This window comes from Poecilia latipinna, unplaced genomic scaffold (genome assembly GCF_001443285.1).
Source record: "Poecilia latipinna isolate Pla-1442-1.1 unplaced genomic scaffold, P_latipinna-1.0 Scaffold473, whole genome shotgun sequence".
NCBI classification, from domain to species: domain Eukaryota; kingdom Metazoa; phylum Chordata; class Actinopteri; order Cyprinodontiformes; family Poeciliidae; genus Poecilia; species Poecilia latipinna.
In genome coordinates this window covers 322,648-336,193 of record NW_015113089.1, presented here as the reverse complement: position 1 = coordinate 336,193, position 13,546 = coordinate 322,648, and the positions used below count along the sequence as shown (strand labels likewise).

Here is a 13,546-nt window from a genome sequence, read left to right as displayed (position 1 = left end):
CGCACTCGTTTGGGGGAAAACAGTTAAGGAATGTGCTGCAGTCGCGTACAAATGTGACTTCCTCTCTACGTTTTCCTGTTTGGATGAACGAGAAAAAGACGAACCCGCGTTGCATTCAGATGCCTTTAAAGAGCCAGTTTTCATGTAAAATGGACTTCATGTTATAATGTTATCCCCTCAAAAACATACCTGGAGCATTGCCATGGCTCACTCAGCTCCTGCAGTCTAGCCAGCACCAATTAGCAAACTGTTCCCTTCAGTTGTTATAAAAATTATTATATATATATATATATATATATATATATATATATATATATACACACACACACACACACACACACATACATTCACACACACATACACACAAATATATTGGGCCTCTGTCTTTAAAAACTGGTTTCCATAGCGACTAAAGGATTTCTCAAACATGGATGAAAGAATCAAGGCAACACTTCAGGTTTGTTTATGATGAGAGAATAACGATGTAAATCTAGAAAAAAGTCAATTTAACAGTCTATTAGTAATTAATCAGAAGACGGGAGCAACTTCAAGCATTCAGCATACTGAGGTGAGAAAACTTTCCCTAGAGTAGACAGAGAGTCTGATGAGATCAATAATGTAAATGCTTCATACTAATGCAGTACACACTAACATCTAGCATCAGATGCGCTGAGAGGTGATACCTGAGGTTTATTTAAGTGACTCCTTGAAGACAGAAACACAATAGTCATGAATAATAATATATTCAGAATGTTTGATCACTTTTTCAGCCATAAATTAGCAAACAGCTCAGGGTTAAATGTTTCAGAGGTTTTCTGAGACGTTTCCCAGCCGAACCCAGCAGAAGGAGCTGCAGCCTCCATCCTCTACTTGCTTCTGCATATTTCACTTTCCAACCGTTTTTAAATCATTTATGAAAGCAGCCGGAGCTGCAGGGGGAATGAATGTCTGGCATCCTGAGCAGGCAGCTTGAGGTTCTCCCTGCGGGAAGGTGACATGTGCTACAGTTAGCCAAACAAAGCTGCATGTGTGAGCGCAGCCTTCAGGCTGAACAGGTGTGTCCCTTCAGCTGGACCGGACTTAGAGCTTCACCTGTTGCATCGCATTCAGAGGGAAAACGAGGACAGAAACGAGCAGGAAGCCCGTCTAGTCACTTCCCATCACACGAGACCACTCAGCCCATTCCACAGGCCTCAAAAAATCCTCTGAGTCACCGCCGCGTCATGGCGCCATGGCAACCAAACACCAAACAGGCCGGCTAAAAGCAGCAGAGAGGAGGGAGGCATTTCACCACACAGGCGTCAGAAGATCTGCTTCCTCTGGAAAACAGCATCAGAGCCGAGGAGCAGAATCACAAGAGGCTGAACGCTGCTCTCTCAACACTGAGATTAATCAGTCAGCAGCAGCTAATGCGACGGCTTATTAGGCAGAAAGAAGAGTACATTTCCACCAAAGAACTCAGAAATTTAACAATGCATCTCATAAATATTATAGAAAGAAAAAAAACATGGAAAAATGCTCAGAAATTTGAAGACTAGTCTCAATTTAAAAAAAACAAACAAGAAAAAAAAACATGCACGTTTGACAATTTGCGCTCAAAGATTTCAGGGGGAAAAAAAAAAAGAAAAAGAAAAAACCTACATTTCTTTCTGAGCTCAAAGGTAAAAATTTACAAGAAAAAAAAACCCTTAAATTTTTCAGATCTGACATTTTCTAGAAAGAGAATGGAAAATCTGAGCTCAAAAAGTCTAAAATTTGACAGACATTTTTAAACTTTTGGAGCACAAAAATATTTCCAGAAAAAAAAAAAAATTCACAACTCAAATTTTGAGATCTCAGAAACTTTCCAGAAAGAGCATGGTAAATCTCTGAGATCAAAGTTGTAAATTTGCAAGAAAAGTCAGAAATTTTGTAAAAAAAAAAAAAAAAAAAATCTTGGAATTAACTTGGAAATTAAATTTCAAAATTTTTCTAGAACATTTCTGAAATTAATCTAAAAAATAAATAAAATTTTCTTCACGTTTTCAACTTTTTGAACTAAAAAATTGGCAAAGATTTTTTCTACAAAATTTCAGAGATTAATCTGAAAGTGTACATTTTTAGGCACAAATCTACTTTTTTTCCACCCATTTACGGTGTCGTAAATCCAGGCCGACTTCAGGACAAAGTCACCATGGATACAATGAAAACCCAACACAATGATCAGCCGCTGCAGGACAAAGAAACGTCATAAAGATGCATTTCCTGCAGGACTGGTGGAGAGCTCAGCGATAAACTCCTCTAGCTGCTCTGCATCTTCTAAAGCAGAAACAGAAACTGAAACATTTCATAATTAGAAAAAAGTTTTGAAAGGGTTTGATGTCGAGAGTCTAAATTATGCGGTTTAACTCTGCAGGAAGAGAAACAGTGTGATGCTCTCAGCTAAACTCAACCCATTTGCAGCAAAAGCTTAAAAATGTCAAATTACTGGCTCAAAACAGAGGAAATGACTGAAAACCTCCAGAACGTCACTGATCGGCTTTCACAGACAGAGATGTCACAGACATGTTTAAAAAATTTATAAAATGAGGAAATGCTCCAAAAATGAGATGTTGTGAATTTATGAGGGCGTGCAAATAGGAAACCTATAGTAGTTTCATTTTCTCTGACCTGAAAAAAACCCACTACAGTCAATAAAGCTCAGGTTATTTTTGTTTTGTTAAATCAGGAGCCGCATCACAAATCCACAACCTTCCATTTCTTATAAAGATACAAAACACCACAACATAAAACCATAAATGAAGCTGCAGCTGCTCTAAGGTAAATAAAACATCAGCTCCAAGGCCTGGATGCTAACTGCATTAAGTTGGAGAAACATTTATGTTGTTATGATGAAGCTACAAGCTAACATGAACAAAGTTATGAGCCGTTAACATCCCATAATAATCACTGACCAATAATCAGGCTCATCATGCAGCAGCTGCAGCCTGTAGCACACATACAAGCATCGTTTCACTATAATATTGGATAAAATATTAGAGACTAGGACTCGAGTCTCAGACCACGAGTCCCAGCCAAATGTCGAGCCTTATTTTGTGACATACATTCATTTCTTAATCAGAATTTCCTGAACGAGTTCCTTTACAATGTTTGAGCCCCTGAAGAGAACAGGAGACGTTTGTTTTTCTGCAGCAGCAGTTTTTCCACGCTGGAGGGAAAGATCTGGCTGCTGGAATGTTTCAGACGCTGGGTTTAAATCAGAACCAGAACCACTCTGATGGAAAATACAAAGCCAACTGAAAAGCTTGATTTAAAAGCTGCATTTATCCCTGCATGATGACAGGAACTGAGCCTCAACAAGGCAGTTGGAGTGAAAGGTGGGGCATTGTGTGCAGAGGTGTGTCCCTCTAGCACAGCCCAGGCCTGAGGGACACCGAGAACGTAACTGGGCTTGTTAGCCAACGATTCACACAGACTCAGCAAGCGGGAATGTCACTGTATCAGGTCTGGCTCCCTGCAGCATTCCTGCAACAGCATTCCTGTGAGCCGCAGACAGAAAGAGCCTCGTAGTGAAAATGCAATAATCAGGTTTACTCATGAAGATCCGGATCCAAAGTTGCAGAGAAACACTCAGACTGAGTCCGAGGGCTGGCCATTAAAAACATGTCACGATAATCAGTATCAATACATAGCTCTCATGTGACTTTGTAGCTGACCGCCATCTTGATAGGGACTGAAGCTAACTGTCATGATAGTTGCTATGACAATAAACAAGCCACAAGCTTAGAACTACCTCATTCCTAACAAGAGAACGTTGGATCACAATGCATTGGTATAGAATAAATTAAACAGTCCAATGTACTTATACTGTTACATTAACCAACACAAACACAACTGTTACTCCATTACAATTTGAGTACCCAGGTCTGCGTAATACTAAGATAAAGATAAATATCAGTGATGTATACTGTGGTACTTATGGCTAAGCTAGCAAAATTAGCTGCTTCTATGTGCTAGCTAAGACAAACGTAGCCTACAAGTAAGTATGTAAGATTCTGGTGACTCTGCCAGTCACCAGAATCTTATTATTCATGTTAAAGGGTTCGTACGACATTTTCCAAAATACTCTTTTGTTGGACTCGAAGCCATAGCTCATCTATACTTTGCTCTGCACTGACCTACCAAGATGGCGCAGATCACTTCCGGTTCAGACATGTGGAAACGATTTCTGGTCCAGAACCACACAGCATTCTGGGAGATGTAGGCAAAGGAAAGGCTTTAGCTGCTCAACCTCTCATGGCCAGCTAGCAAGATTGGTAGGATAAACTCATCACTCTTAGGTTGCCTAGCAACCTACTCACTCTTTGGTTACCTAGCAACAACCTGTTGAGTAACTTGCGCAGCAGCAGTTTGCCTCATATCTACTTAAAAACAAACAGCATGGAGCGCGAACTGTGGATTAAACAGCAAAGGTCGTGCCACCATGTTGAAATCCTAACTTCTGAACTAGAACGTTTTTACCTCAGGTCCAGGTAAGTTTCAGCTTTGCGCTACACTGCCCCCTATAGGTTCGGCATGTTTAAAACAAAACTCGAGGGCAGATCTGTTCATGTGGATGAAAACTTCTCTTTTCCTATATGTACAATATTTTTTGAATCAAAGATATTTGTTTTCATAAAGAACAAAGATTCAAATTCAACAGAAAAAAAAAACAGGATGAAACGAGCGTCAGAGGGATGGGCTGCGTTTGCTGATGAGCAACAGATGGAAAGAAACACAAAACAACACGTTGAAATCAAAACAGTCGCTCTGAACACCAATTTTTATCAATCACTTTGTGCAGCACCACAAAGCAAATATTTAAGAAACAAAGATTCTCAGCTCCCCCTGCAGCGCGGCGCAGAACCGCTTCGTTACAGTCAGTTAAACTCAATCTGGAGTTACATAATCAGTGACTGGTGTCGGACTGGGAACCTGCTGGGCTTGTCACAACACATTTTACTGGATGATAAACCGTCACTGAAATTATTGTGATAAACGATAATGCTGTCATTGCATTTTGCAATTAATATAATAATGGAATAATAATGCATCTTCTGAAGAATAAATTTAATTTCCCAAGAACATCTGATATTGGAACTGGAAGACATTATAAATATAAAAACTATATAAACAAATAAACAGATCATGAAGTCTGTAAACAAAATTACCCTGCAAATGGACAGAAAACAGACAATAATTGCCAGTAAGCACTAATGCAAAATAAATTTTTTTATCAAACCGCTTTGTTCTGTGTGTCAAATGTTTTTTTTTGTTTTAAATGGCAGCTTTTTGATAACATTAAAGGGCAGCATCATCAAAAACAAGCATGCAGATGGAAATCATTGCTCTCAGTTTGATTAATCATGTGATCAACTGATTAATTGGTTGATGTCTGGAACCCACCGCTCCTACCTGGCTTTCAGCTCCTTGTGCTCCTCCCGGATCTTGCCCAGCTCCAGCTGCAGCCGCGCCCGCTCCTTGGCCACAATGTCCAGCGTTTTGCGGGCGTCGGCCAGCTCCGTCTCGTACGCCGTCTTGATGCCGGACAGGTCGCGTGTGACCTCCGACTCCGACTCGGAGATGCGCAGCCGCAGCGAGGCGTTCTCAGACTCCAGGGAGCGCACCTTGTCGATGTAGACGGCCAGCCGGTCGTTGAGGTTGCACAGCTCCTCCTTCTCCTGCAGCCGGGTGATGCGGGCCGGGGAGACGGTGCTGCGGCGTTTCTGGCTCGGGGTTTCCATGGCGAGTGATGGTCAGAGGTGCAGATGTGGGGGGCTGGCTGTAGGGAAGGAGAGGCGAGTTAATGTGAGGTAACCAGTTAAACAGTTATCCACCAGAGGATTGTCAGAACTGGATTGTCCAATAGTGAGTTCACACCAGCTCCGTTTAATCCTTTTGTCTGGAAAGTCCGGTTTGTTTGGCGTCAATCACATCCTGATGAGATCTGGTCCACCTACCAACCTCGGTCTGGGTCTGGCTGAAGTGAACTCCGGTTCGGTTTGAATTCTTATGAAACAAGGTTTTATTTTAACTTCATTATAGATGTGAAGTTTGTCAAAATCTCTTCATTTACTCTGAATTTATTTTGTTTAATCAAAAAGTTGTTTCTCCAGACCTTTACTGGTGTATCAAGCGCTGCTGTTGATGGTTAGTGGTTACCATAGCAACCATCAGCTCCGCCCCCTTTTTCAGTTACTTTCTGTAACTGTAGAATCAGTTCTGCATTTACATTAAGATATATTTTAACACACATTTTGGACTCATTTAATCACAAACATTTTGCCATGTTTTGTATATATTTTTTAACCGTTTATTAATAATGTTGTGCCTTTTAGCTGCATTTTATTTTACTGCTGCTAACTGGAAGAAATGGTTCGTTACCAAAGACGAGAGATATTTAGTATGTCAACTGGATATTTGAGGAAATTTATATAAATTATATAGAAATGTTTAACCAGGGACTGCAGAAGTGATTAACTGTAGATAAACATCAGTTAGATGCTCATTTCTGTTTGTATGCATTGTTCTTATCAAATAAACTAATACATTAAATGAAGGTGAAACTGTGTAGTATTTTAGTGTAATTTCTAGTGTAAATATAGTAATACAAATGAAATAAGACAAAACTAACCCACAGATTTTGTGTTTCTGCAGTGAAACACAAACAGGCAACGCAAAATTAAAACATCTCTCCTCCTTTTTCTTTCCAGACTTTTGAATTAAAAAGAAAAAGCTCCTAATTGCTTCGCCTCTCCGGAGATCCAGAAAAAAAACGTTCTGCTCCAACGTTTTCTTTCCACAAAACTTGCAACATCTCCAGATATAAAACAATCTGAGCGCCGAGTCATATGATAAACAGAGCGGCAGGATGCCCAGAAAAGGGCAGCAGGACTCAGAACGAGTAAGAGAAACTGATTCAACATGTTTCTGAATGTCTAAACAGAGTTAGAGATTCAAAAACTTATCAGTGTCACTTCAGTCAGAAGAAGAAATAAGATTTATGCCAAAAAACACTCAAAAATTGCAATTAGGTTCATATGATTTGCAATTTATTTAGAAAAAATGGAAGTTTCTGATTTTGAAAAGTAAAACATTTGATTTTTTTTTAAACTTATCAATCTATTTTAAAAAACCAGTTTGAGTTTCCAAAAGTCAAAAGTTTTTTTTCTAGCAAATTTTCAACTTTTCAAGCTCAGAAATTTCCCAAAAAAATTTTTGCATAAATCTACTCATTTTTCTTTCCATCTACAATGGTCCTAGTTCACCATCGTACCCGAGGTTAAACAGATTAAAGTAAACAAGTAAAACCCTTGAGGCTCCGACTCTCCGCCAATAAACCGTAATAAAGCGTTTTTTATCCGCCGCTATCTCCACCGATAATCGTGGAGGACAAGGAAAGATTTGGTGAATGTTTGATTCTCCAGAGGAGAGTGGGCGGGAACGCCAAACTTCGCCATGCATCCCAGCGCCGCTGTCACAAAGTCTCCATGTGGGAGGAAAGCCCGAACACGCCCACAGCAGCGAACTCGCAATCCGAGGCTTCAGGAATAGCTGAGTCCAAATGAAGCCCGTCGGAACAGCGAGTCACAGAAACACGTGAGGATCTTACCGTGGCGGTGAGAAAGTCCTCCCTACAGACTGCGGAGGGGAAAAACGGGACGGCTTTGAGGAAGTTGCTCTGCTGCGGTGAGGGAAGGATCGGCTGAAGTCCTGCTCTGGTGGGTGTGTTGTGTGCGCCTTTGGCTCAAGCCCTGAACTGCCTGCCTGCCTGCGCCGCAGCGCCTCTACCTACTGCTGGAGCAGGAGAGGAGGCGGGGGAGGGGAGGCCGCGAGGAGGAGCCAGGATCCGGCTCCGGCTCCCTCCTACCGCTTCCCTTCTCATTTCGATCAGGCTGACCTCAGCGGCTGGACTGAGCGGCCTGTCAATAAAACGCAGCGACTCTGAAACCGAGCAGCTGGAGGCACAGGGAAATGTGCAGAAACATCCCTTAACTCGCAGGAAAAAAAAAAAAAAAACAGAAAAATCCTGCAGCTGAAGAAAAAAAAATACAAAACAGCTTTTTAGGAGGAGAAACTTCTCTGAAACAAAACTAATCAACCAGGCAGAGCTGAAATCTGGCAGGAAAATAACCCAAAGTCCAAACCTGAAGGGAAATAATCCTTAAAAACAGCTAAATAAATCCCATAATTCACCCTGAAAGTCTAAAACATCTGACACAAACTGACCCCGCTCTTATATTTATTTCTCTGGGGTGGAGTTAATGGAGTCACAGGTCCAATCAGGTTGGGATGCAGAGAGAAACAGCCGTTGTTATTTACCTCCTCACCATGGAAAAGTGTGCGAATGAGGCCAGACGGCGGCTCTGTTTGGGCATGGGGAGTATCCCGGCCCAGTGCCGCGTCCCAGTTAGGAGCTGCCTCCTGCCCACACCAAGACCTTCCACTGAAAACCAGGCAGGCAGCCAAGAGGAGCTTCTTAAGAAAAAAATCTGCCAATCTTCAGATCTTTTCTTTATTTTTCACCAAACAAAACCTTCTAAAGTTTGTTTGTGCAGCACATTCAGGCAGTTTTAGTCAGAATTCCAGCAGCAGCAGCAGTCTGGATCAGTGACTAAAGATAAACATGGATGAGTTTCTCTAGATCTCGTTTTTTTAGTCATCTAATCCTGGAAATGCTCAACAGGTGATAGAAGGCCAACTTTGTAACTGACTTTATTTGGATCTGAAGGTTCAGGTCAGAGTCCATCACTACAGATTTCATCCCGATTTCTCGTTTCCAGCTGTAATAACTGAAGCTGTGAGTTGATAGATCGTTCCCCTTTTGCTCTAAAGATAATAAATGGCGATACATCGATCCCTGATCGTTAAAAAGTCTGAGCTGCCGAATCCGATTCTGGCCGATACCAATTTCTTTAGTCAGAAATGTCGCTAAATATATCAAGAAAGTCGCTGAGTTTGTAACAGTGGGGCAACTATTAACTGCAAACATGCAGACATGACCTGGTGGGCGAAGCCAACAGTCAAACCTCCCACTGCAGAGCAGAAGAGGACAGTAGCTGATTTTAAGACAGAGATGAAATCAACTTCACATTTAAGTACCGATAATCTCTCCCTAAATGAAGAAAATCTGTGCCGATAAATCGATGCGTCCCTAATATTAGCGTTTACTTAGTGTTATAGTTTTAGAAATGATCCCCTGCTATTCCTCTTCTGAACTCGTTCCAGTCGCATTAAAAAGTTCCTTAATAATAAACAGTGGAGGATTTCATGATTTATTATCACTGTATGAACAACTGCTTCACTTTGGTCCTGAACAGTAAAACAAATGGTCAACAGCAGAGATGTGGTTCTTATTCTGAACCAAAGAATCGACCCAGCCGACTCTTAGACGTCCATGTTAGCTGTGGATCCTCTTCCTGTTTGCCACCTTTTCTTCATGGTAAACAATGAAAGCAGGAAAAACTGAAACCAAAGACAAACCCGTTGGGTTTCTCAGTGACTTCCTTCTCTTCCAAGTAAAAGGGGATGCAAAAGAATTTCAGCCTTGAAAGGAAAGTAAAACGTGTTCAGATCGACTTCAATCCGGTTTAAAACCTGCGGAACGAGCTCTGCAGAACGAACGAATGTTCCTCTTTCAATCCGGCCCAGCCTGCATTCATTCAGATTACAAGTTAAATATTCACAACTCAAGTCAGTTCGCAAGAAACAATCTACATTTATGACCAGTCAGCTGCTTTTTCTCCTTCACAGCTCTTCACTCGTGGATGTTAGTCATCCAGAAATCCAGAAAGTGGCTCAACATCAAACAAATGTTGCTTTGTGTCTTTAGTTTCCAATGCAAATGATGATAAAACCGTGCAGGGTGGGGTTCAGATCGCTGATAGAGTCAGAGATGCAAACAAACAGCCAGAATCGACTCTGATCCGACGACAGGAAGCGGCTCTCCAGTGGGAATCTGAGGAAACTCTCGTGACAAACTGCCCACATTCAGATGCACTGACTCATCTGAAGCCTTTTCTCCTTGAATTCAGCCTGATTTCTGGAACCATATACTTTTCCTCCAGCGTGCCTCATCGTCTCCGTCTGGGGAAACTCTCAGCCCGGCACACATCTGATCACCAAGGTTATTACAGTTAACCAGAACCAGCAAAATTAACGGAAAATTCAGAAAACATTTCCATTAACAGTAAAAATATAACTGGACCCTTTTTCAGGTTTCCATAAGCCTTCGAACGCCTCCTGAAGGTGGAGCTTACCGAGCAGCCTTTGGGTCAGAACCCAGTAATAACCAAACCAGAGGCACAGAAATGCCTTATCATCATCATCATCTTCACCTCGCATTAGTATTATGGCATTGTAGATAAGGAAAAGGAGTAAATTTTCACCATAAAAAAATAAAATTTTGAGTGTAATCTCAAGAATTTCCTACTTTTTTTTTATTTCTGAGTTTCAAAATGCAAGATCTTGACTTTTGAAACTGAGAAATTTAAGGTTTTTTTTCTAGAAATTTTATATAAAATTTTTTCAGAATTTTTTGTAGCACATTTTCAACTTTTGAAACATTTTTTTTCTGCTAGAAAATTTCTGAGATTAATTTAAAAAAAAAATCAGTTTATTTCCATATACAATAGGTAAGGACAAAGTCCAGAAGGAAAATAAGAAATTAAGTGCCAATTCAGATTACTGTATGGACTTTTATTTACAACATAAACAGAAATAAATGCAAACAAGATCAAAATCTTTTGAAGCTCAGAAATGTCCAAGTTTTTTTTTTTTTCTAAAACATGTCTGGGATTAATCTCCCTTTTTATGCCTTTTTCCCTTCAACAAACTTGATTCAAATAAATAGATCACTAGCGGATCTCTGAAGAACCTGCTGGAATGCAGAAGAGGCAATTCCAACATTTAAAGTACTAAATTGATTCAAAATGTTGAAAATAATCACCTGAGGACCAAAGTTTCACCAGACTTTCTTAATCCAGGCCTCAACATCCACAGAAACTGAAAGGAAGCTGATGTCTCACTCTGAGGTCAAACATCCAGAGAAACTCAAACTGATCATTAAACCATTAATGTACCCAGATATTCACTGTTTAGGGTTTACAGACTTTGCTTAACTGACTGTGTTTTAATAAAATCTACTTAATTTAATCTGTGTTGCAAACAAAGCTGCTTTCTTCATGAATCATCTTCAACCTCCCAGTTTGCGCCTCTCTGGCGCCCCCTGCTGCTACTCTAGCTGCTCTGAAGTAATTTAGTAACAAACATAGCGCCACCCAGCGGCTGAAACTCTGCATAAAAACTTTTTTCCCCCTTTTCCACAGCATGGGTCACTAAGTTCATGAACTGATTCAACTCCTTGTCTGTCTGCCCACTTTAATAAATCAACACAGGGAGGAACAAAGGGGGAAACTTTCATGAGAAAACCAGCGCGTTGTTGAGCATCTCGCCTTACCTTCTATCTTTGCAGCTGTTTCCAAAACGCCTCTGCTGTTCACGATCTCCGCTGACCTTTCAAAATGTCGACAAGCCGCTTAATCATCGCTTTATCTCTTCTCTGAAGGGTGTCTTTGAACCTAACTGAGAGCTGCCGAACCGAACCGAGCCGAGTCCAGACCGCCACCACCTGCAGATCAGCTCTGCTGATTGGGCTGCCAATCTCTGCTAATTACACTGAAACCCGCGGGCGCCCTCTGGCGGCAGCCATTAGCAGAGCACAGCATTAAATCATAAGATTTAAACAACTTGAGTCTGATTTGAGAACTTTTAAACCTCTTTGACTTGGACTCCGCTAAATTCAAGTTTAAAATGTTATTTTTTTTAGGTCTTATTTATAATAAATATATTTTCAGAGCATAACATTTTAATAAATTAGAAAATTGATAAAATTTAGAGTTTCAGTCCTGAAAAATATTTACAGCTTATAAAATTATCAGATACCTCCCAGAAACACAAACAAATCTGAGAAATGTGTCACCTCAAACTGATCATATGCCAGATTTTCAGCTGATATTGGAGATCTAGTCCTTTTTTTTTAACACTTTCACTTTTAGAAAATGCCTTTACTCCGAGGTTTTCCTCATTGTCTCATGACCAGTGGAACATCCTGGAAGTTTTTAGAGGTATAAAAAGGTAAACATCCCTCTAGAAATTAAAAACAGAGCTTCTGGAGGGTCAGCCAATGCCAGTTTTATTGCTATTAAAATAATTTATAAGCAATAAAAAGTCTGGTTAAAAGCATTAAGTTTGTTGTCAGCCTTAACGAGGATAAAATAACACATCAATCTCTTCTGTTTGTTCCTTAACTCAACATGGGACAACATGGAAACTCATTGATAAAACCTAAAAAGTATCAGTTCAAAGAGAATTTTTACTTTCACTTACTTATTGAAAAAAAATTAAGAAAATGTAATTAATTAGGTTAGATGTGATACAGGTTTGTCCCTTAAGCTTCAGTCTCTATGTGTCGAAATAATCTGGTTCAGAGTTTAGTGGATTAACAAGGAAATGTTAATTTTTACAGCTGAAAATGAGTGAAAAGCAGCCAAAGTCCAAAGAACAACTTTGAAACGAATCATGAAGGTGGAGAGAACCGAATATAGACGTTTTCAGAAGAAAATACAACGATTTATTAAAGACATTACAGACACAAAAATGAATTGATTTCTGCCAAGAAACTTGGAAATTTCTGAATTTGAAAAATTGAACATTTTCTCAAAAAAGAAGAAAAATTAATCTCAGAGAATCTCTAGAAAAAAATGTGACATTTTTGAGTTCCAGAAGTTGAAAATGTTCAACTTTTTGACATTTTCTGAGTTTGAAAACTCAACATTTTTCGAGTTTTGGAGCCCAGAAGTTTCCACATTTTTTCTAAAATTTTCCAAAATTAAACTCAAAATTTCAGAGATTTTTCTAGCAAATGTTAAACTTTTAAAACTCTGAAATGTCCATGTTCTTTTTAGGAATATTTTTAGATTAATCTCAAAGGTTCTTTTTTTTTTCTTGCTAATTTTTTCTTTACAAACTTAGAAATGTTAGCGTTTTTTCTAGAAAATTTTTGAAATTATTTTCAATACTTCTGAGGTTTTTTCCAGCAAATTTTAAATATTTTTTAGTGAAAATTGCTACTTTTTTCTTTTTTTCATCAACAATGGCAGGACACAATTGGACTAGTTCCAGAAGGAAAATATTAAGAGATAAAGCGTAAATTCAGATTATTGTATGCTAATGTTATTAAGAACATCACCGGGAATAGATGCAACTAAGCCCAGACTGAAATATTTAATAAAATATCTGAAGTTGTGCTCAGTTCCATGTTGCAAACCTGCAGAATCAGCTCTGGGACGGGAAGACTGAGGATAAAAACATCTGACCCAAACATTAAAATGTTTTCAGACCTTCATGGATTTGGACAAATAAACATTTAGTAAAGAACAGAAGTAAAAGATGAGACTGTGATGATCTGTTGGACCGCTGGGCAGAGAAATCAGCGCCGCTGTAAACGAAAAGAAAAACCTTAACAAGA

The 13,546-nt window shown here is 39.6% G+C and overlaps 1 protein-coding gene across 2 annotated transcripts; it reads right to left on the bottom strand.

Annotated features, from left to right (window-relative positions):
* Window positions 1-5,397: 5,397 nt before the first annotated feature.
* Window positions 5,398-11,671, bottom strand: LOC106951784 (lamin-A). Of its 2 annotated transcripts, none has more exons than XM_015039484.1 (2): window positions 11,477-11,671; window positions 5,398-5,800 (listed from the first exon to the last, which is right to left on the bottom strand). In XM_015039484.1, exon 2 carries the CDS (start codon window positions 5,760-5,762, stop codon window positions 5,430-5,432), a length of 333 nt encoding a protein of 110 aa, XP_014894970.1. In that variant the 5' UTR covers window positions 5,763-5,800; window positions 11,477-11,671; the 3' UTR covers window positions 5,398-5,429. The 2 variants fall into 2 exon arrangements, with proteins under 2 accessions (XP_014894970.1, XP_014894969.1); XM_015039483.1 differs by lacking the exon at window positions 11,477-11,671 and adding an exon at window positions 7,631-8,054.
* Between the last annotated feature and the right edge of the window lie 1,875 nt (window positions 11,672-13,546).